The sequence below is a fragment of the Rattus norvegicus genome, chromosome 4 (genome assembly GCF_036323735.1).
Source record: "Rattus norvegicus strain BN/NHsdMcwi chromosome 4, GRCr8, whole genome shotgun sequence".
Lineage (NCBI taxonomy): Eukaryota > Metazoa > Chordata > Mammalia > Rodentia > Muridae > Rattus > Rattus norvegicus.
In genome coordinates this window covers 73,479,834-73,503,561 of record NC_086022.1, presented here as the reverse complement: position 1 = coordinate 73,503,561, position 23,728 = coordinate 73,479,834, and the positions used below count along the sequence as shown (strand labels likewise).

The window sequence follows — 23,728 nt, the reverse complement described above, 5'->3', positions numbered from 1 at the left end:
ATACCCACAAGGTGCCCCAACACATAAAAAAGACACGTGCTCCACTATGATCATAGCAGCCTTATTTATAATAGCCAGAAGCTGGAAAGAACCCAGATGCCATTCAACAGAGGAATGGATACAGAAAATGTGGTTCATCTACACAATGGAATATTACTCAGCTATCAAAAACAATGCCTTTATGAAATTCATAGGCAAATGGTTGGAACTGGAAAATATCATCCTGAGTGAGGTAACCGTATCACAGAAAAACACACATGGTATGCACTCATTGATAAGTGGTATTAGCCCAAATGCTTGAATTACCTTTGATGCATAGAACACATGAAACCCAAGACAGATGATCAAAATGTGAATGCTTCACTCCTTCTTTAAAAGGGGGAACAGGAATACCCTTGGCAGGGAATAGAGAGGCAAAGATTAAAACAGAGACTGAAGGAACACCCATTCAGAGCCTGCCCTACATGTGGCCCATACATATACAGCCACCCATTAGACAAGATGGATGAAGCAAAGAAGTGCAGGCGGACAGGAGCCGGATGTAGATTGCTCCTGAGAGACACAGCCAGAATACAGCAAATACAGAGGCGAATGCCAGCAGCAAACCACTGAACTGAGAATAGGACCCCCGTTGAAGGAATCCGAGAAAGAACTGGAAGAGCTTGAAGGGGCTCGAGATCCCTTATGAACAACAATGCCAAGCAACTAGAGCTTCCAGGGACTAAGCCACTACCTAAAGATTATACATGGACTGACCCTGGACTCTGACCTCATAGGTAGCAATGAATATCCTAGTAAGATCACCAGTGGAAGGGCAAGCCCTTAATCCTGCTAAGATTGAACCCCCAGTGAAAGTGATTGTTGGGGGGAGGGCGGCTATGGGGGCAGTGTGGGGAGGGGAACACCCACAAAGAAGGGGAGGGGGAGGGATTAGGGGGATGTTTGCCTGGAAAAGGGAAAGTGAATAACATTCGAAATGTAAATAAGAAATACTCAAGTTAATAAAAAGAAAAAAAGAATTTAAAAAAAGACAGTTTTGTTTGTTGCACATGCACATTTTTAGTTTTAGTTAGTGTTTTAGCAGGACAGTTAACAGCACCATGAGAAAGGGGCATTTCACATTCATGTTAGAAACAGTTCACCTTTTCCCAGGTCCTAGGCTGCTTTTTGAAGACAACAGGAATTACCATCTTACACTTTATTATGTCTAAAGGTTATAAAATATTGAGGGAGAAGTAACTCATTAACACAGATGAGGATCTAATGCAAGGGGAGCTTGTAAGTTATTGTCCTCAGGTTTGGAACCTAACTAGGACTGTGCTGGGGAGAAAACTACATCTGGAGAGGGTTTGCTTCCTCAGTGTTGCCAGAGCTCTTTATGCATTCAGTTAGCTCTCCATTATGATGGTCCAGAGTATTATAAGGTCAGAGATGTTAAAAATAATCCCCAAGTATCCGAAAGGCATATAGCTAATGAGAGACACGGCTGAGACCTAAGTGATTGCAGACCCCGTGTTCTTTTTTGTTTGTTTATTTTCAACACAGAGATTTTTTTCTTTGTTTGTTTGTGTATCCCAAGCTGTCATGGAATTTACTTTATAGACCAGGCTAGTCTTGAATTTAGCAATCTGTTTAGCTCTAAACCAAGTATTGGGATTTAAGGTGGCACCTGGCCAGCCCCATATGCACATTCAGTGAAGTGTTCTGAAGTTTATTCAAGACAGAAGAGAAACTGGGAATGAGCACATGAGGTAAAGGTGCCTAGTGTCCATCAAATGGTAGGCAGCTGCTGGAGTGGAGCTGGAGTAGTCTGGAAGCCTAATACCTGACATGGCCTGTCAGAGGGGACGTTGCATTCAGTGCTCAGCTCAGCTTTAGGTCTGTATTACTGAGCAGCTACTGTGGGCCAGGCAGCCCGCTGGGCGCTAGGAATGAGAAATGAGCACGTGCACTTACATTTGAATGAATGCTAACTCTAATGATGCTGGTGATTTTCGTTGTAATTTTCTGCTTTTGTTTCTTTGCTTATAAGATACTTTTAAAGCCAGTCTTTCTTTATGCAAACTTTCATACTTTTAAAATATCTTCAGTTTCAAGTATGTTTAAATATATACACTTTGGTCTAATTATATTTGTGAATATTCATTTGGTAACTGGATCCTTGGGTAGTAGCATTGAGAGGTGAGCATTTGAGGAAATGTTTGTGTTCTCATGGGTACCTATGTCACTATAGAATGGCCTCCTAGAGTGGATTTGCCCCATTTGGCCATGTAATACAGTGGTGATTATCTCTCACTTTTCTACCTCTCACCAGGGGAGAAGAGAGTAGCAGGGAGTCTGAGACACCAGATTCCAGATGCTGGCACCTTGCTCATATTCTTCCAGCCACAGGTTAACTCAGAAACCTATTGTGACTGTGACATTAATAAAATACACTTTAGTTCTGGTCTTCCAGCATTATGCATGTGATTCTTTATACATGAACTAGGTAATCAGAATTCACCCACCATTCAGACTCCTGAATTTTTGCCTGCACAAATTCTTGTTTAGAGAAATTGGTCATGAAACACTATGATTTTATCTAGAAGTGCTTTGAGCTCATAGCAGTATGGAATGTAATTGATGCCAATTAAAGGACTGTTGGAAATACTGTGACACTATAACTACTCATTGTTTCTTTTCCCTTTTCTCTCAAACTGAATGTCTCAATTGTTGTAAGTATTTCCAACTTCACTTCGTTTGATCATATTTTAATTATAAATGTTGAAATGACTTTCGAGTAAAATGATTTTTAAGAAACACTTTAAATGAAAGACACATTCTCTATTAAATAAGTACTTATTTTCCGTGGTGTTGTGTAACCCTAGAAGCTTTGGAGGGTATCTATCTGCTAAATTGTCCTCACTAAAGCTTAACAACACCAAATAGAATGCCTAGAAAAAGAATTGTCTTCTGATTCATGAGTCTGGTTTGCCTATCTTTTTTCTACTGTTCGTGAATGGGAGTGTGTGTGTGTGTGTGTGTGTGTGAGTGTGTGTGTGTGTGTGTGTTGGGCTAGAAATGGTTGGGATATAGGAGTGGCTATCTCTGTGCTTGGTTAATAAGCACATTCTAAATTCATATAACTTTTGTCTTTAGGAAATCTTCAGAACTGATTTTTCAAGTATGAAGAATATTTTGGACCCAGCTGTCAACACATCAAAACTGATGTGATGGGCCATAATTTCTTAGGACTTTATGATGAGCCCTTAGGGTTATGGCATTTTGTCCACAGTTTGCTGGAGAATGATTGATTTTCTTGAGTGACAGGAAACATGGTTTATTACGGTTGAGGTTATTGAGGCAAGGGACCATTGATGGAGTTTTGAATTCTATCAGCACTTCAAGAGATGCCAGTATGCTTACATGAAGAGTTAAGCCTCATTCATTTCAGTTATACAGTGAAAATATTTACTGGAAACAAGAATTTACTAGTCACTTCAAAAGTAAAAAAGAAAGTATTCCTTAGGTAGCCTTCTACTGTCTGTCTGTCTGTCTATCTATCTATCTATCTATCTATCTATCTATCTATCTATCTATCTATCTATCTATTCATTCATTCCAGATTTTATTTCTCTCCTGGTTCAGTCTCCCCTCCTGACAGTTCCACATTCCATACCTCCTCTCCACCTCCCTACCCCCAGTCTCCATAAGAATGTCCACACTCCACCCACGCCACCAGACCTCTAAACATCCTGGGGCCTCCAGTCTCTTGAGGGTTAGGTGCATCTTCTCTGACTGAACCCAGACCCAGGAGTCCTCTGCTGTATATGTGTTGAAGGCCTCATTTCAGCTGGTATATGCTGCCTGGTTGGTGATCCAGTGTCTGAGAGATCTTGGGGGTCCAGGTTAATTGAGAATGCTGGTCCTCCTACAGGGTTGCTCTCCTCCTCAGCTTCCTCTAGCTTTTCCCTTATGCAATCAGAGGGATCAGCAGCTCCTGTTCATTGGTTGGGTGTACATATCTGCATCTGATTTTCAGCTGCTTGTTGGGTCTTTTGGAGGGCAGTCATGATAGGTCCTGTTTTGTGAATGCCTTGTAGCCTCAGTAATGGTGTCAGGTCTTGGGGCCTCCCCTTGTGTGGGATCCCATTTTGAGCCTGTCGCTGGACCTGCTTTTCCTCAGGCTCTTCTTCATTTCCATCCATGCATTTCTTTCAGATAGGAAGAATTATGAGTCTGTGACATAGCAAACCCCATCCTCACTTGTGCTCTGTCTTTCTGCTGGAGATGGGTTCAGTAAGTTCCTTCTCCCCATTGTAGGGCATTTCATCTAGGGTCTCCCTCTTTGAGTCCTGGGGGGTCTCTCACCTCCCAGGTCTCTGGTATATTCTAGAGCGTCATCCCAACCTCCTTCCTTCTGAGCTCGCCTGTTTCCATTCTTTCTGCTGGCCCTCAGGGCTTCTGTCCATTTCCCCTACCCAATACCAGATCATGTTTTCCTCTTTGCTCACCCCATATCCTTTCTGTCACCTGTCCCTCCCTCCCTCCCCTCAGACCCAAAAGGACATGCATGGTATGTTCTCACTAATAAGTGGATATTAGCCAAAAAAAAAAAAGTACAGAATACCCAAGATGCAGTCCACAGAACTCAAAAAGGCCAACAAGCTGAAGGGCCCAAGTGAGGACACCTCAGTCCCACTTGGAAGGGAGAAGAAAGCAGCCACAGGGGTTGGGGTGGGAAGCCTTCTACTTTCATACAAGAAGATTCGGTACTTTGCCAGCTTATGCCCTCTTCATCCTGCTTCCTACACAGCAGAATCTTACTAGTCATAACATGTTACATACATTCATAGCCTATATGGATTCTTGGGAAAATGTATTCATTTGTTTCGTCTGTAGTGGCATTCAGTTTACAGTAGCTAAACACGGTCAGGGTAATTTCTGTTGCATCATGGGAGATAATGCTTTCAAATGGAAATTGATTTAAACCTTTTCAGATCTGTTTACACTTTCAACCTGAACACTGAGTGATAATAACCAGCTATATGGCCAGATTTATGGGACCGAATGCATGTTATATGGATTCCTGGATTTCTTAAGTAGGTGTTAAAGATAAACATATATTTAGCTTAAAAAGTCAATGTGTTCTCAATGGAAATATCTCCTAGCTCTTACTGAATAGCTGGTCTTCTGTGCCTTATCTCTGGCTCTGTTAGATAGTTGTGAGATGTAGTGAGGGGAGCACCACTTAGCTGTGTGAAAGCAGGATGAGTGCTCATCGCTCTTTCCTGGTATCCTCTAGAAATATTTTATGCACTATTCATTTAATTGGGCTGCTCAGGACTGCAGGATGTAGACAAAACTATTGCTTTTAGAAGGAAGAACTTTTATTCTTTAAGGAATTATATTAGGGAAGCAGCCAAAGGACAGAATATGGACAAATTGGACAGAGTCATTACTTATTAAAGAAAGTATGTGGAACTAATTTATTAATGTGGGTGTAAAGTCTATGTGGGAAGCGCTACTCATCAGATATTGAGTGCTTAATGCTTATATATCCTTGTTCTAGGTAATGGTTCAGCAGCCTGTGTTCTGGCATAGGCAACCTTTATAAAAACAGTGAGTGAATATTTTGTGGATGAATTTATTAGGAAGAACAAGGCAGGTTCAGAGTGCAGGCAAATATGTGGTAGTTATTAGCATTTTAAATAGATGGAACAAGAGACTTCTTGGTGACTCATGTACAGGACTGTAGGGGATAGTATGAATGACAAAGTAGGATCAACCTGTTATCTACTCTGCTCTGAGACTGAGATGTCTTGGGCAAGATGAAACGGAATTGTTAGCTATTGGACTTTATAATACATGGCCACTCTTGGCTTTGGCAATGGTTGTTTCAGATGTTGGGATATAAACATTTTTTTAAAATTACTTTTGCTGAGGACTTTGCATTCGGGTGGCTGCTGGAGGTGAGAGAGCATAGAGTGACTATCATTATTATCAATACCAAGGCACTTTAGGAATGGAAGGGTAACTATTTTTATTATGTAAGAGGAGCACACCATCACTTCACTCTTGGGGGAGGGCAGGTATGATATTTCCAGAAGTGTTTATACTGCTCTTTGTTATTTTTCTTTTATTTGATCTGTCAATTCTTCATAGTCTATTAGTAATTCAATTATTTAATAGACTTTTGTATAGAATAGTAGTTCAGAGCTTTTTCATAGTTATGCTTCATCTACATGTAATTTAATTTTCTCAGACAACAGGTCTTAAGAACAATTAAGCTACTTCTACCCACTACTTAAGGAAGCAGCACTGTGAGGTGGGGGAAAGAGGGCAGTCTTACTGGCACAGTTATAAAGAGACAGAATGGGAGAGAGAGAGAGAGAGAGAGAGAGAGAGAGAGAGAGAGAGAGAGAGAGAGAACAAGGCTGACACAGGTGGAGACAGAGTAAGCTAGAGAATGAGAAGGAGCCAGGTTACAACATATTGCCAAAGTTAGTGTGAGGCCAAGAAGAACAATTCAGTCAGAATCTGAAGGAAGCCAATCTGAATAAATCAGCTTGGAGAGGAGCTTGGAGAACAGCTGAGCTGATCAGCCCAGCCAGAATCGAGAAAAGAGCTAGGAAGGGTGAGCTTATTCAGCAGAATGTCTGAGGTTGAAAACATTCTAGACTTAGATAAGGTTGTATGGAGGACAGAAGCTTCTAGGGCTAGGCCTGTTAGCAAACAGAGATGACAAATACATCAGGCAAATAAAATATACTTTTACTGCCCCTGTCCCTCCCTCCCTTCTCCTCTGACTATGTTTGTCTTCATCTGTCAGTATAATTTGATTGTTTGGTGTAAGCCTCAACAGTTTGATGCTATCACCTAAGTGGTTGATTTACCTTGCAGCTTCTTTGGTACCTGTCAACAAAATTATAATTAAAGTCTGCATTCTCATATATCTGCATTTTTAAATTTTATGTGTATGTATATTTTGTTCACTGAGGTCATCAGAGTTAATGAACTTTCACATTGGTTCTGGGAAATGGACCCTGGTCCTCTGTAAGAGTAGCAAATGTTCCTCTTTGCTGAGCCTTCTCTCCAGCCCCATTGAGGACAGCTCTTTCAGTACTGGTCCACAATTGTTATCTTTGTTTTTGACTTTCTGACAGGTCTGTCTCACTAGGTGCCTCTGGCAAGCCTGGTTTTTACTCTGTAGACCAGACTTCTGCCTTATCCTCCTGTCTCTGTGTGCTCAGTGCTGGAATTAAAGATACGTGCCACCACATTTGGTTGCACTTTAAGTATGTATATAAAATATTGAGGAAAACAGAAGTTAAAATAAAAGGTTGTAATAAGTATTATCAACCCTGTTATTGGGCCAGCGGATGGCTCCTGTGTAAGGGCACTTGTGGTCAAATCCTGTGGTCTGAGTTAAATCCTAGGAGTCTACATGCCAGAAGCATCCTGACTCCCTCAAATTATCCTCTGACCTCTGACTAGATACCATACCCTACATTATACATGAATGAATAGCTACGCAACTAAACAAATGTAATTTTGAAGGAAATTGTTAAAATAAAGTGATGTCATTATTTGCAGTAGTTATGAGCCACCTTAGTAGATGCTGGCAAAGTTCTTTGCAAAAGCAGTTAAGTGCTCTTAACCACTGAACATTTCAACTCATTCTTAGTTCCTGCCCTTCCTAAGTACCTCAAATTCAATTTCAATGACATGGTAAATGTTACTGTTAAAATCTGTAATATTATTGTTAATTTCCTACATCATTAAGATATTTTCCAGGTTTTTACTTTTAACTTTTAAACTTTTTTTTGAGATTATAGTATAATTCCATTTTTCCTCCTTTCCCATCTTCTCTCTGAATCCTCCTATACCCTACAACTTTCTTTCAAATTCATGGCATCTGGTATCTGGCATTCTTCATATATTGTTGAATGCAATCTTAGTATTATCAGCATCTTCTTGCACATATAGCCTGTAAGCTTACTTTTCTTTGTATCCCCAGTGCATGCATGTAGTTAGTAATAAGATTTGTTGTGCACGATGACAGCCTTTCATTACCTTATCCTTTTCTGTTTCTAGTAGTGCAAAGGCTTACTACGTGGCTTTTATCACCAAGCAATCATTTGGTTTCTATATCTGAGGAGTGCTTGAAGTAAGCTGACAGATTCCTAACAGCTGCACTGCATTTTTGTTGCAGTATATACAGTTCACCATGGGAAGTTCAGAGGCGATTCATTTTTGAGTCCCATCTCAGCTTCAGAAACTTGTTTCTTCTTGAACTTGGCATGTTTTCCCTTACAAAACAATTCAGAAAATAACATTCACCATGACTTTGTAGAGTGTTGTTTGAAAGAGTCATAAACATTCTCGTAGGGTTTTTGAGAATGCACATGTAGTTTTATATTAGAAAGTTCAAAGTAGGGTGGGATGTACTAAAAAAAATAATAACACGAATGAGTAGGAATGAATGTGATATATTTATTACCCCTTCTCCCCTGAGTCACACCACCAAGTTCCAAAAATGATAGGGTGGCCTAACACCAGATGCTAGGGGAGTCCGTCATAGCAGTGGTAGAAATTTTTTAAGGTTGAGAATTCATATTCATATCATGTAAAAAAGTTTACTTTTACTACAAACTACTTTCATGATACTTTTCTCAGAGAAATGATGTGAGAGACAGATATTCTGAACAAAGTGAGTCCCACTGACATGATGTCTTTACAAAGGGAGGTATATGAGAGTAACTGCCCTTGCAGTCTAGCACTATGTACATGGAGCTTACGATATAGACCCTGATGATGGGTGGGGCTCAGTTCCTCTAGGTGTATGATTTACCTTTTCCTTTTCCTTTAGGAGACTTGAAATTCTGCCTTGTGGTTCTTAATCAGACTTTGGATCCACATTTTCGGCATCTTTGGAGAAAAGGTAATATTAATTAACATTTCATTGTCTTTGCGAATGAATAATGGTACTGGCATATACGTTGGAACCTAACTGAAACAGTAAAGGTCCTAGTTTGCACCTTATTCTGGGAGCTAGCCAGAGTGTCTTGCTTTAGTGGATTCCTTCTACAGTGAACAAGATTTCAATAGCTTCATGTCTGACATAAACCAGCTGCTCAGAAAATGAAAACTCCTCCAGAAAATGAAAACTTGTTTATAAAAAAATCAAAGTATGTATGTATCTACGTATGTTTGTATTTATGGTATAATTCTTGGCTTTCTGGTGTCTGACCACTTTAAGAACCAAGTACCTTTACCAATCTGAAACAAGATTCTGATCCAGTAAACAGCTCAATTTGTTTGTAGTCTACATTTCTACGTTGTTCTTGCAGATGAAGGCAGTGTGGAAGAGGTTGATGTTAATGTGAGGGATCTTGGAAATGTAGGTTAACATAGAGCAAGGGGGATAGAGGATCATAGCCTGGGTTCTCAGCTAGTTTATAATGTCTCTACGCCACTGTCCCTGTCACCAAAGATCCCTCATGCCCAGTAGCTTTTGTACAATAACTTCTGTGGTTGTAAAGCCTTGTGAGAACAGAGATCTAGGTTGGAAGCAGTAATGTTAAACTAAGGCAGACCGTGTAAAATGTTTTGCATTGTGTAAATCTTATAATTAACTAACGATGCCATGCCCAAAGCTTCCATTACATACATCCTAACTTCATTTTAGAGAAGTTTAGAGAAAGAAATCCTATTTTGAAAATTTAATTTATTTTATGTCTGTTCTTTAAAGATTTAGTTGATGTTTATGACATTTAGTTTAAGTACTCCTGGGAAGGATGGCACAAAGAATCTTTACCTTTTCTGTTTGGTTCTCCTGAAATTTTCTGGTTCTTCAGGGGGTCCCTCTGTCATATCTGATGCATTTAACTCTGGAAGGGGTCCAGACCCGAATTGCCTTTTCTATAAACACAAACATAAACCCTTTCTCCCAAATTAGCACATCCTTCAGCCAGTAACCAGAAAGACCTTAGTTTGACCTCTCTCCCAGAGCAATAAAATAACCTAAAAACTCAAAATTACCCCTATTTTGATAATTAAAACAATTCAAAACAAATGAAGTAAGCTAAACAAATACTGTATGAGCCTGTTTGAAGCTCTTTGTGATCTGTCATGTCAGGAGCTTTAACCCAAAATTCCTGTTGAACCTGTGTTTGAAGAATATAGTTATCCTGAAAGAACCCCCCCTTTTTACCTAGAATATTTTATTTTCACACAATCTCCCTGTATGTTTTCTTGATAGGCTGTAGCCTTTCTGCCAACAGCAGAGGTCCCAGCACCTCTGGCCCCAACTCTTGTATTAGTTCTGAGCTGTGGGGAGAATTTCCCATTCTTAAAGATAGAAGAAAAATTAAACCAAACTTACAATTCTATCCTATGATTACCTGCTTGTAGGAAGCAGGCAGCTTTTACTTGGCTCTGTGGCTGGAGCCACTTTCCTGTCTTTTCTTTGTTTAAGGTTCCCATGCTTTAAGTCACCATGCGACTCCTCTTGCTGAGAAACCCCCTCTCCCTTCCTTTCAGACCTGCTTTACTGCTTCTGAATCCATCTGAGAATCCTAAATTCTCACCTACCCCGTTGGACATTATCTGTTGTGTGTAATTTTTTGGAGCATACTTCCCTTTCCTGGTCTCCTTTCTCTGAGATCATGCTGCTGCTGGGTCTGCTTCCATTGTTACTGCTTGTGCCCCACCAACCTGCCACTCCTGCAGCTGGCCCTGCCACTGCCAACAACAGCCCTGTCTCACCCAGCTCCCAGTAGCCCCGTGAAAGGAAAACACTGGAGACTTTATTTTAAAACTGATCAGATAACTCAAAGGGTGGGCGAAGAATGTCTTGCCCTATTCTCCATGGCCTCCACCATTGGCTGCGGAGGCCACAAACAGTTGGTGACCTGAGAAATCTACATGTCTGCAGCTCCTCTGCTGTTCTCCATCTTGTCTGACTCCAATATCATCCTTCCTTCTCTTCCTGTCCTGCCCGGAAGTCCTGCCTTCTCTTTTGCCCAGTGATTGGCTTCTTCTGTCTTTGTTTAGCCAATCAACAATTAGAGAAACTTCCCCCACAAAAGGGTCATTGAATTATGAAACTTTTTAGAATTTTTTTTAAAAATGAATTTTCTTTTTTATAACTCATGAAATTTTGATGAATGTTTTAAAAATAAGTACCTAGTTGTCTCAGTATTGTGTAGATTCCATTTATTCAACAATTAAAAATAAATATTTAGGTAGATGAATAGAAATGGCCAAACAAAACAAAGCAATATGAGACAAGAATATACAGAAGTACTCTGGAGTTTGTGTTGTGTTCGCCATTTACTGCTGGATATGTGGTTAAGTGTGGCTAAAATATGCAGTGAAATTCTGTTGGCAAAAGCTTAATTTTACTTTGTGAGCAGGTACCAATGGGGATATAGCTTTGTGGCTAGGTATGGAAGCTCACGTCTGCATCTCCCTCTCAGCGCTTGGACCCTATCTGGCTTAAACTTGTGCAGGCCCTATGCATGCTTTCAATTAAAAAATAAAATATATCATTTCTTCCATTTCTTTTTCTACCTACGACCACTGCCACGCCAATTTCCCATCAAATTCATGGGCATTTTTTTCTTTATTGGTATATATTGATCCTGGCCCACTCTACTGGACACTGTGGTGTCCTTGGGCCATTGCCACAACTGTCTCCATGCCAATGAGACCTTATTTTAGATCCTAGTAGCCTTTCTACATTCTGGCTGTCTTCCTGTCCAGACACCCAAGCTTCTTCTGTCCAGGTGCAGCTTTCTTTCAGGCTTTGTTGTAGAGGAGCTCTGGGATCAGTCTGGGTATATCTTAGAGAAACTGCCCTGGTAGCTGCCTCACAACTAACTGCCCCCCTCAGGTGGTACCCTCATCCACTGGAGGGTGAACAGGTAGCAGAGCATTTTTTCAGCTCATATGTGTGCAGCTAAGTCACATTTTGAAGTTTTAGTCTCTGAGTTCTTTGCATCAGAACTTGGCACTGCATGTTGCTTGTGGTGAACTGTCAAAGAGAATCTCTGTTACTTAGCTCTTTTCCTCATGCATACCTGCCTCATACCCGCTGTCTGCTTCTTTGTGTGTATATGTGTATGTGTATGTATTCCTTGCTTCTGTGTATCTTTGTGTTTCTGACTGTCACTGCAGTGGAATGGTTATGTCATACAGGTAACTGCTGGCGTCTATAATCGTCATTGTTTTTATTTGGCTACTTACCTGTTCCAAACAGTATTTTACACTTAATTTAACTGCCGCCAAATCATGATTCTGTATCATAGTTTTGTAATATTATATTAATATAATAAAACTTAAACCACGTAAATCTATAGGCCAAGAACTAGTATCTTAATAAAAAATGTTCTTAGCATTTTATAGTAAATTCAAAGCTAATATTTTAGGGAACAAATATATTAGGGTTCTTGTTTTTTTGTTTTTTTGTTTGTTTGTTTGTTTGTTTAGGGAAAAAATGGAGGATGTTATGAAAGAACTGATTGCCCAGAGTTGTCCTCTGACCTCTACATGTGTACTGTAGCATGTGTCCCCCCAAACATAATGAGCCAATAAGCAATTAATGGCCACTGAGCATCAAGAATCAGTTTACTCCAGGGACAAGTTCCCTGATAGATTGTACAGTCCCAAGTGGTCAGCCTAAAGATATGTTCATATGTGTAATAAGTACAGAAGAAATAGGATATAAATTTAATGTACACACATATATAAAATTCTCAATAATTAAATAAAAATATTTAAAAGGAAAATATATTAAAAACTATTATGTTTCAGAGGTTACTATCAAGAAAGTGTAAAGAGAACCCATATATAAGAACAATTATTTGGTAACTTAGTATCTGAGTGAAACACTGTCTTAGTTACTCTTCTATTGCTGTAAAGACATAGTGATACAGGGAGTTTATAGAAGAAATAGTTAATTGGGTTTCAGAAGGTGAGTTCATGACCATCTTGGCAGAGAATATTCTAGCAGGTAGGTAGGCACAGCTCTGGAACAATGTTAGGTAGTTAAGAGCTCACACCTTAAATCAGGAGCTTTAGGCAGAGAGAGAGAGAGAGAGAGAGAGAGAGAGAGAGAGAGAGAGAGAGAGAGAGAGAGAGAGAGAGAGAGAGGGAGGAGAGAGAGGAGAGAGAGAGGGGGGGGAGGGAGGGAGGGAGGGAGGGAGGGAGGGAGAGAGAGAGAGAGAGAGAGCGAGCGAACACAGTCAAGGGAGGAAGCACAAGCGCTAACTAGGAGTGGCATAGGCTTTTGAAACCTTGGAGCTTAACTCCAGTGACATATCTCCTCCAACAAGAGCATACTTCCCAAGCATTTCTACCAACTGGGGACTAAGTATTCAAAATATGAACTAAAGAGGCCATTTCATTCAAACTGTCCCAGATGCACACATACATATGACAAACTCCTACAGTTGAATAATGAATGCAAGAAGGGATCCATTTTTAAAAAGTAGACAAAGGATCTGAATAGACATTTTTCATGAAAAATATGCACATGCCCAACATGCACATGCCCATGCAAAGATGCTCACCATCATAAAAATCTGAACAGCAGTGAGATATTATGCCATACTCACTAAAATCTACAGAACAAGAGTTGGTAGATTGTGGAGAAATCACAACTCATATACACTGCTGACAGTAATGGCTAAGTTTTGAAACCACTTGTACCTTCCTCAGAGTTACCACTTACCCTGTGTATACTCCTAGATTCAAGCACAAGAGAAATGAGAGTGCATGTTCACATGAGCATCCATGGCAATATTGTTCAATTACAAAAGAGAATGAGGCACTGGTATGTTGCAGACTTGAATCTTGAATATAGTGGTCTAAGTGACCTCTTACAACTCCGTTAAAATCAAATGCCCCAAACTGTCAAATTTACAGAGCTAGGAAATACATTCATTCATGCTTAATACTTTGGGGTGGGGAGTCAGAGACTTATTGAGGTTATCCTCATGTTGATAAAACATTTGCAAGTCAATTTTATGATTCTTGCCCAATTTTGGGAATTTACTAAAACCATGGATTATATGCTTAAGTATGCTGTTTTGTGTATGTGGATTGTATTTCAGAGGGCATTACAACAACAGCAATAGGCATTAAAGCATGATGTAGTGTTTTCTATTCTTTCTTCCCTTATAACATTTAACATATCAAGGATTAAGGATTCTCTTTTCATTTTTGGAAATATTCATGCAGCAAGTGTCTTAAATCTACCCTGTTGCCCGAGCCCAGTATTTTGGACACAGCAGTTGTGGATTGGAGATCACACATTAGATTTCTGACTGATTTGTTTGTTGAGTTATTTATTTATTCATTAAATAAGACTGTTCTGTTATACTTTAAAAATAGTAATTTAGAAATTAGGAGGACAACATTTTATAATTACTATTTTTAAGTACAACTTTTACTAGATGCTATGATAATGGCCTTGGTAGGTTTAGAGGATAGCACACCTAAAATCCCACGAAACCCCAGCTCTTATCCATCTCTTACACTCGAGAAAATGACATTTGTAACGTTATATTTGAAATGTTCCCTTTCTTTTTCTTCACCTCATCTGCATATAAAAGTTGGTGATTAAGTGGCAGATTTTCTTCCTTATCTAATGAGCAAATCTTGCTTCTCTTTAACATCATAGCAAGCAATTACTTTGTTAGTATGTCTTAGAACATGAGAAATTCTAGTGCTTCATGAAATTAAGTACTTGGTGCAAAAAAAGAACAAAACTGATTATTCTTTCATAGTGCGATAGATTCAAGAAGCGAGATAGAAATGTCCATTGTTAACTGGCTTTTTGTATACTTCCCTCTTCTTAGTATTTATTGTTTTAATTCTCAGATCAAAGAGTGACTTTAATTAGAATATTCTTGTTTGAAATATTTTTTACTAAGGGTAAGATTTCTGTAGAAGAGTATGAAAGACATTCATTATAAGCATTAAATTCTTAATTTAAAAACCTTAATTCTAAGGAAATTTATCTTCTTAATTTAACAAGTAAGCAAAATGTTTCATGAAAAGAAAATATCCTTAGGAGCCTGCCACTACACAGTCCTTAAGCCTCTTGTCTAATGGCATGCTGTGATTTAGTGATCATTCAAAATGCTTATTAAATTACTAAACAAATGAACTGTGAGTCTTGCAGATCTGGGATTACACATGCAGAAGGACAATAGCCTTTTTTTGAAGGGATTTGCAGACTGGCAGTTTCTGGAATCAGTCCCTAAGGATATACAGCACACTTGGGCCTTTGTACCACTGAGTTGGCTAGGATGGTTTAAAGGAACTCTTGGAGGTAGGAAAGTGGAAGAAGCCATGTAGAAAAGGCTAATGGTAGGCAAGTGGGCTTTCTGGAGAAGGCCACCATTTTGCATGGCTATGATGGGTAAACTCTGAATTGCAGGGCCTTCAGAGAATTTCATCCCAGGATTGCTTCATGCTGCTAATACGCCTTTCCTGTCACTATTACATAGCCTAATGATTCTTGGGCATCAGCCCACCCTATTAAGCAAATTTTCTGCAGATCAATATGAAGAACTTTCATGAATTAATTGTTTAGATGAATTATTGATTTTATAGAATTCCTGATTTGATTTAAATAATTTTAGGAAGAAAGTTTTAAGAGATGGTTTTAGTTGTTTTGCCAAAAAGATATAATAAACTTAGAATCACAAGTGGAACGTTCCTACTTCTCTCAGAATATTATGTAAAGGCTGCATGATAAGGACTACAATGAGCTTCCACAATTACACTAAAAGCAGAAATAGGCTTCAGACAAATTTGTGACCAAGGAAAACATTCATTCTATGTCTGAGCCAAGGATGAAGCCACAGGTGTGCACTGTGATAAAGCGAGGTATATTAGTCAAGGTTCTCTAGAGTCACAGAATGTATGGGTAGTCTCTATATAGTAAGGAAATTTGTTGATTATTTACAGTACTGTAGTCCAACTCTCCAACAATGGTCAGCAGCAGCTGTGAATGGAAGTCCAAGGATCTAGCAGTTGTTCAGTCCCCACAAGGCAAGCAGGTGGAGAAGAGATAGTCTTCCTTCTTCCAATGTCCTTATATCGGTCTTCAGCAGAAGGCCTAGATTAAAGGTGTCTACCACCCACCATGCCTGGATCTGGGACTTGCTTTGTCCCAGATGACTTTGAACTCAGAGATCTCTTTCCCTTACTGTCCTGGGATTCATAGTCACCATGCCTCAAGATCTCTATTCAAGGTCAGAAACTTGTATCTCCCAGCCCTAAGATCTGGATCACAGGTGAGCCTTCCAATTCTAGATTGTGGTTCAGTCCAGATATAGTCAAGTTGACAACCAGGAATAGCAAACTACATGAGGCCATATGAAACTGTTGCTTTGAACTTACAATGAGCTTATAGAATGAAACACTGCTTTGAACTTAATATCAACGTTCTTCTCTTATTCTCCTTTTGTATAAAGATTTTAATCTATGAGGTAATTTTCTAAAGAACTTACATCTAAGAAGGTATGAGAAAGCTAGAGAGGACATTGAGGTTCAGCCCCATTCACCAAATGTTTATATGTCTCTCTCTCTATATGTATGTACATATGTTTGTAGGTATATGTATATGTATGTAAGTATACATGAGCACTGAGCACTTGTAGAGTCGATGAGATAGGTGGTCAGACCTCCCCACCTCCTCTCTCTCTCTCTCTCTCTCTCTCTCTCTCTCTCTCTCTCTCTCTCTCTCTCTCTCTCTGTGTGTGTGTGTGTGTGTGTGTGTGTGTGTGTGTGTGTGTGTGAACATTTATCTGTGCTTTGTCTCAGTTTAAATGATTTTCTTTTTCTCTGGTTTATAAAGAGCTAATGAGTTTCAGTCCTCACTTCTGACCAGTCCTTGAGCCAGGGAGAAATGAAACCAGTGTTTCTTAACACAAAATGATATTTATTTTATTATATTGCATAGAAGGGAATAGATGTTCCATAGTGAAGTTAGGAGTCTTGGCTGAAGCTCTCCACAGTAGTGCCCTCTCTTGCCTGTTGTATTATAAAGGACATTTCATGTGAGGCTTTGGCTGGAATCACAGGATTGGGGATTTATTTGGAATACCAGAAAAGTCTATAAGCCAAAAAAAGTACGAGACTACACAAAGATTATTTTACAATAGTGAAATAATTGTTCCCCTAGGATGAAGAGATATAGAAATACGGGTAAAAAATAGTAAAATATTGTAAATCAGAGAATATTAGAAACTACCCATATCCTCTGACTTATCTGCCACATTTGAGTAATATAATAACTTAAAGTCATAACAACATGAACAAATTCTATTTGAAACATCTGTTCTTAACCAAAATTCGCATATCCTCTCTTTGTATGAGTAACAGAGCTGACTTGGGTGGAGAAGTCTGCTTAGCACCCTTGCTATTGCCTGTTGATCTGTAGAAACATATACAGGCAGGAAACACTGAATAGACCCAGGGTGTTGAATTTACATGTTGAATACACACACACACACACACACACACACACACACACACACACACACACACACACGTACCTCAGTGCTGGAGGTTTTCCATGGAGGTCTCTGGTTCAGCTAGGTGCACAGGTTCAGGAGAAAGGAGGAGAACTTGGGCTGGTATTGTTCCGCCTCCTTTTTAGGCCAGGCTTAGCCAGCAGGAAACCTACTAGCTGGCAAGGGGTGCAGGAGGGCTTCTGGTGGCGATTTGGGGAGAGCAGATCTATTCCCCAAGTGGTGGTGTTACAGCTCTTATGACAGTAGCTTTCAGACAACAAAGTGACTCTTGCACACTTTTTAATTCTGAATACGACTCTCAAATACAGTTTTTGGATAGGTCAGTGTCTGACAGCAGGTACTTCCTATAGGTTTGGCCTGAGAGCTTGGGAAGACCTCATCTACACATTTGGGGGTGTGGTCCTGTTTCTATGATTGATCTGTCTTAAGCATCTGTGACCTGTGGCCAAGTCCTCACCTGTGGAGGAGGGGGTTGGGGTGTTGTCCTTGGTGACTGACCTGTCTTGAACCTATGTAACCTGTGATCACATCCTCACTTGTGGAGGAGGGGCTTGGGGCAATGCCCTATGTGACTAGTCTGTCTCAAACCTCTTTACAGGGGTCTGTGGGGGTCATAGCTATATAAGACCTTGATATCCTGGTAGACTGGGAATGTGCCTGCCCTCCATTTTAGTGTCCCTGGGAATTCGACCTGTCTTAACCAGAAATCAGATATTTATTCATATATATCTTTTTGGTTTGTATCTTGATTATTTTTGCATAAATAATACCTCACTAGTAATAATCCTGGACAGAGAATCTCATATATATGTATATATATGATCTCATATATATGTATATATATATGCATATATACATGTATACATATATATATATGACAATGGTTAAATAAAAGAAGGCCATGAAATTTGGACCAAGGAGAAGGTTGACAAAGGAAGGAGTAGGACGAGAAACATTGTTACTATATTTTAATTAAAATTTTGAAAAATCAGGAAAGGTTTTGAGAGATGTCTCAGAGAATAAGGGTCTTATTCAAGCCTGAAGGTCTTACTTAGTTCTGTCCCTGAGAATCACATTGCTGAAGGAGAGAACCAATTCCTACAGTTGTGCTCTGACCACTATATAGTGCCATGGCATGATCACCCCTGCATTAGTCATCCATCCATCCATCTATCTATCTATCTATCCATCATCCATTATCTGTTATCATCTATCAATCTGAGATCTATTGGAATGACTTACAGGCTACATTCCAACTAATCCAAAAATAGCTCTGAGTGAAAAGTCCCAAGAATCCACTACTCTTTTCTAGTTAGTTAGTTTTTGTTAGATATAGAATTGTAATGTCTACTTGTTCCCAGTTCTGTTTATTTAATTGTCTTACAGTATGTATAAACCTATTCTTATTATAAATGATTTCAGATATGTTACATTTCCACTTTCTTTTTTGCTTGATCTCTCTCCTCTCTGTACTCACAAATAGTTCTTTTTTTTTCAACTCAATCTTTTCCAAGAAAAATACTAAGATGCATGCTGCTCTTGGTTGCATACAGACATAAATTTTCACATGCATACAATACTAACATATTCATAGAGACTTATGCCTTACCTTTTTCGAAAAGGTAAATAAACTAAAAAGCTTGGTTTCGTATCTTGATTATTTTCCCATAAACAATACTCACTAATAATCCTGACAGAGAATATTTTTAATAATTTTTCAGTGGCATAATGTTCTGTGACATTGTTGTTATCATTATATATTATAATTTTCAGTAACATATAGGCATTTACATGCTTTTCAATATTCTGTCTCTATTAAGAGGCTACAGTATCCACATATATGTCTATATATACATGTAGATCAATGTGAATTTTTTCCCATGTACTGACTCATATTATAAGTCAGAAATTCATGGCAGCTGGAACTATAGAATTGAAGACTGGTCTTCATGTTAAAAGAAAAAATGAATATTCATTTGTATCTGCCCACAACTATCAAATTAACCTGCCTCATACACTGTCAGCAGTAGTCACTTGTTCTCCCCATGTCAGTCAGTTTAATCACAGGAAAATGCCAACTCATGCAGCATTAACTTACAATTGCAGAATTAAGGTGAATTTATCATCCTTCCCTATGTTTGGACTTCATTTGAGTCACCTTTTTCTAAACTGTCTATTTTTATCCTCTGTGTGATGTGTGTTCACAAGCACAACATGTGTGTACATGAGGTATATTCATGTAGGTATATAAATAGGTACATACATGTGCCCATCCATGTGGAAACCAGAGGTCAATGTTTGGTACCTTTTTGCCTTCCTTCTACACTATTTTTTTCTGATCCAATTGATAAGATATAATTGCCCACCTAAACATACAAAGCCCTTTACACATCCATCCCTTAAGAATATTCATGACAATCTGTAAATACACAGAGTAGAATCTTAACATCAACGTCCACCACTGTTCTCTCCGCCACTTCTCTTCCAGCCTCCTCCAGTTTCCTGTCTTTTCCATTCCAGGTTTCTCCTCTTCCCTCAAACTTTTCTCCTGCCCACCCTTCCTTCTTGTCCAATGACAGGCCTCCTTCTATCTTGTACTTGCCTACACTTGTGTAATGACATCATCCCACATTTCACCCGTTTTGTCTAATTAAAAATTTTTTCTTTCAAATATAAGCTGAGCACAACTATTATAATTTTGTAATTAAAAGCATAAAATATATCTAATGCCCAGTCCAACACTTTATCAGTTAAACAGAACATTTAGTTATCCATTCCAGCTTAAAAAAGGCTTAAAATCTATGTTATATCTTGGCTAGTTTGTATACTATCTGATAACTAATAAAATATATATTTTCAGAGTTAAACAGCCTGATTGGCTGTGAGACTATTATCAGTCTTCAACACTGTCAGAAATCTGAGAATGACCAAATATCTATACACATAGGAAACCTAACATGGCTTCCAGACTGAGAGGCTGTAGATACAAATCTCCACTAGCATAGTCCTCTGTTAGTAACATGTGAGTGCAAGTCTACAGTCTTCTGGCCCAAAATCAATTGACATACTCTTGAAATGTAGAAATCTTGAAGGGCTGATAATTCTGGCTTGGCGAAATTATCAGTCTACTATTTTACATAAGGTGTCCCTTTGGGACAGTATTAGTCTGCAGATGAAACAGGCAGTTTCTGCCCACTGGCTGCCTAGCCGCAAAGTATTGCCTCACCAGGAGGTAGAGATGTTTGGTTTCTTTGTTAAATTCGCCAAAGGGGAACTGTTAGGAGCAGATAAATATCAACAAAAGATAAATACCTTTAAACCTCATATTTTGTGGATTTCTGACATTTTTGAAAACCATTTATCTATATAAAGTAATGTGGACTGTTGTTCATTAACCATTATCTTGAAAGTATTCTAACAAATATGGAGCCATGAGTTTATTATTTGGCCCTTAACTCACATGTGTAATCAAATCAGAGTTTGTAATGGCATCAATAGAAGGACTGGCTCTAAACCTTGTACATTTAAACATTTTTTTACAGATAAATTATATACCAAAGCAAAGATATGATTTTAGCTTAGTTAACAAATGAGATTATGACTGTGCAACTCAATCTAACTACTTCTTCCCTGATAAATTACCACCATTTTTAAATTCCTCATCAAGACAGCCTTAGAATAGCCACTTTCCTGATTTAACTTCGGTACCTGGTATCTGTCTAGGAAATTGTCCATTTCCTGCAGATTTTCAAGTTTTGTTTAATATAGGCTTTTATAGTAAGATCTGATGATTTTCTGAATTTCCTCTGAATCTGTAGTTATGTCTCCCTTTTCATTTCTGATTGTGTTAATTTGGACACACTCTCTGTGTCCTCTGGTTAGTCTGGCTAAGGGTTTATCTATCTTGTTGATTTTCTCAAAGAACCAACTTTTGGTTCTGTTCATTCTTTCTATGTTCCTTTTTGTTTCTACTTGGTTGATTTCAGCTCTGAGTTTGATTATTTCCTGCCTTCTACTCCTCCTGGGTGTATTTGCTTCTATTTGTTCTAGAGCTTTTAGGTGTGTTGTCAAGCTGGTGACATATGCTCTTGCCTGTTTCATTGACTCAACTTTCAAAGATAATGCAAAGCGGAAAAAGCTACTGGTCCAAAACATACAGGAAATCCAGGACTCAATGAGAAGATCAAACCTAAGGATAATAGGTATAGAAGAGAGTGAAGACTCCCAGCTCAAAGGACCAGTAAATATCTTCAACAAAATCATAGAAGAAAACTTCCCTAACCTAAAAAAAAGAGATACCCATAGGCATACAAGAAGCCTACAGAACTCCAAATAGATTGGACCAGAACAGAAACACCTCCTCTCACATAATAGTCAAAACACCAAACGCACAAAATAAAGAAAGAATATTAAAAGCAGTAAGGGAAAAAGGTCAAGTAACATATAAAGGCAGACCTATCAGAATCACACCAGACTTTTCGCCAGAAACTGTGAAAGCCAGAAGATCCTGGACAGATGTCATACAGACCCTAAGAAAACACAAATGCCAGCCCAGGTTACTGTATCCTGCAAAACTCTCAATTAACATTGATGGAGAAACCAAGATATTCCATGACAAAACCAAATTTACACAATATCTTTCTAGAAATCCAGCACTACAAAGGATAATAAATGGTAAAGTCCAACATAAGGAGGCAAGCTATACCCTAGAAGAAGCAAGAAACTAATCGTCTTGGGAACAAAACAAAGAGAAGAAAAGCACACAATCATAACCTCATATCCAAATATGAATATAACAGGAAGCAATAATCACTATTCCTTAATATCTCTCAACATCAATGGCCTCAACTCCCCAATAAAAAGACATAGATTAACAAACTGGATACGCAACAAGGACCCTGCATTATTCTGCCTACAGGAAACACACCTCAGAGACAAAGAGAGACACTACCTCAGAGTGAAAGGCTGGAAAACAACTTTCCAAGCACATGGTCGGAAGAAGCAAGCTGGAGTAGCCATTCTAATATCAAATAAAATCAATTTTCAACTAAAAGTCATCAAAAAAGATAAGGAAGTACACTTCATATTCATCAAAGGAAAAATCCACCAAGATGAACTCTCAATCCTAAATATCTATGCCCCAAATACAAGGGCACCTACATACGTAAAAGAAACCTTACTAAAGCTCAAAACACACATTGCACCTCACACAATAATAGTAGGAGATTTCAACACCCCACTCTCATCAATGGACAGATCATGGAAACAGAAATTAAACAGAGACGTAGACAGACTAAGAGAAGTCATGAGCCAAATGGACTTAACAGATATTTATAGAACATTCTATCCTAAAGCAAAAGGATATACCTTCTTCTCAGCTCCTTATGGTACTTTCTCCAAAATTGACCATATACTTGTTCAAAAAACAGGACTCAACAGGTACAGAAAGATAGAAATAATCCCATGCGTGCTATCAAACCACCACGGCCTAAAGCTGGTCTTCAATAACGATAAGAGAAGAACGCCCATATATACGTGGAAGTTGAACAATGCTCTACTCAATGATAACCTGGTCAAGGAAGAAATAAAGAAAGAAATTAAAGACTTTTTAGAATTTAATGAAAATGAAGGTACAACCTACCAAAACTTATGGGACACAATGAAAGCTGTGCTAAGAGGAAAACTCATAGCACTGAGTGCCTGCAGAAAGAAACAGGAAAGAGCATATGTCAGCAGCTTGACAGCACACCTAAAAGCTCTAGAACAAAAAGAAGCAAATACACCCAGGAGGAGTAGAAGGCAGGAAATAATCAAACTCAGAGCTGAAATCAACCAAGTAGAAACAAAAAGGACCATAGAAAGAATCAACAGAACCAAACTTGGTTCTTTGAGAAAGTCAACAAGATAGATAAACCCTTAGCCAGACTAACGAGAGGACAAAGAGAGTTTTTCCAAATCAACAAAATCAGAGGTGAAAAGGGAGACATAACTACAGATTCAGAGGAAATTCAAAAAATCATCAGATCTTAGTATAAAAGCCCATATTCAACAAAACTTGAAAATCTGCAGGAAATGGACAATTTCCTAGACAGATACCAGGTACGGAAGTTAAATCAGGAACAGATAAACCAGTTAAACAGCCCCATAACTCTTAAGGAAATAGAAGCAGTCATTAAAGGTCTCCCAACCATAAA

At 38.8% G+C, this 23,728-nt stretch overlaps 1 protein-coding gene across 4 annotated transcripts in view; it reads left to right on the top strand.

Moving 5' to 3' along the window:
* Tpk1 (thiamin pyrophosphokinase 1) overlaps window positions 1-23,728 on the top strand; it is a 387,559-nt gene that overhangs the window by 54,122 nt on the left and 309,709 nt on the right. For 3 of the 4 annotated variants that reach the window (NM_001134994.1, XM_063286677.1, XM_039108344.2), the window contains exon 3: window positions 8,852-8,923. The exons of the other annotated variant lie outside the window; for it this stretch is intronic. In NM_001134994.1, the coding sequence (NP_001128466.1) occupies window positions 8,852-8,923 (72 nt within the window). The remainder of the gene's footprint in view (window positions 1-8,851; window positions 8,924-23,728) is intronic. 4 annotated transcript variants of the gene reach the window in all.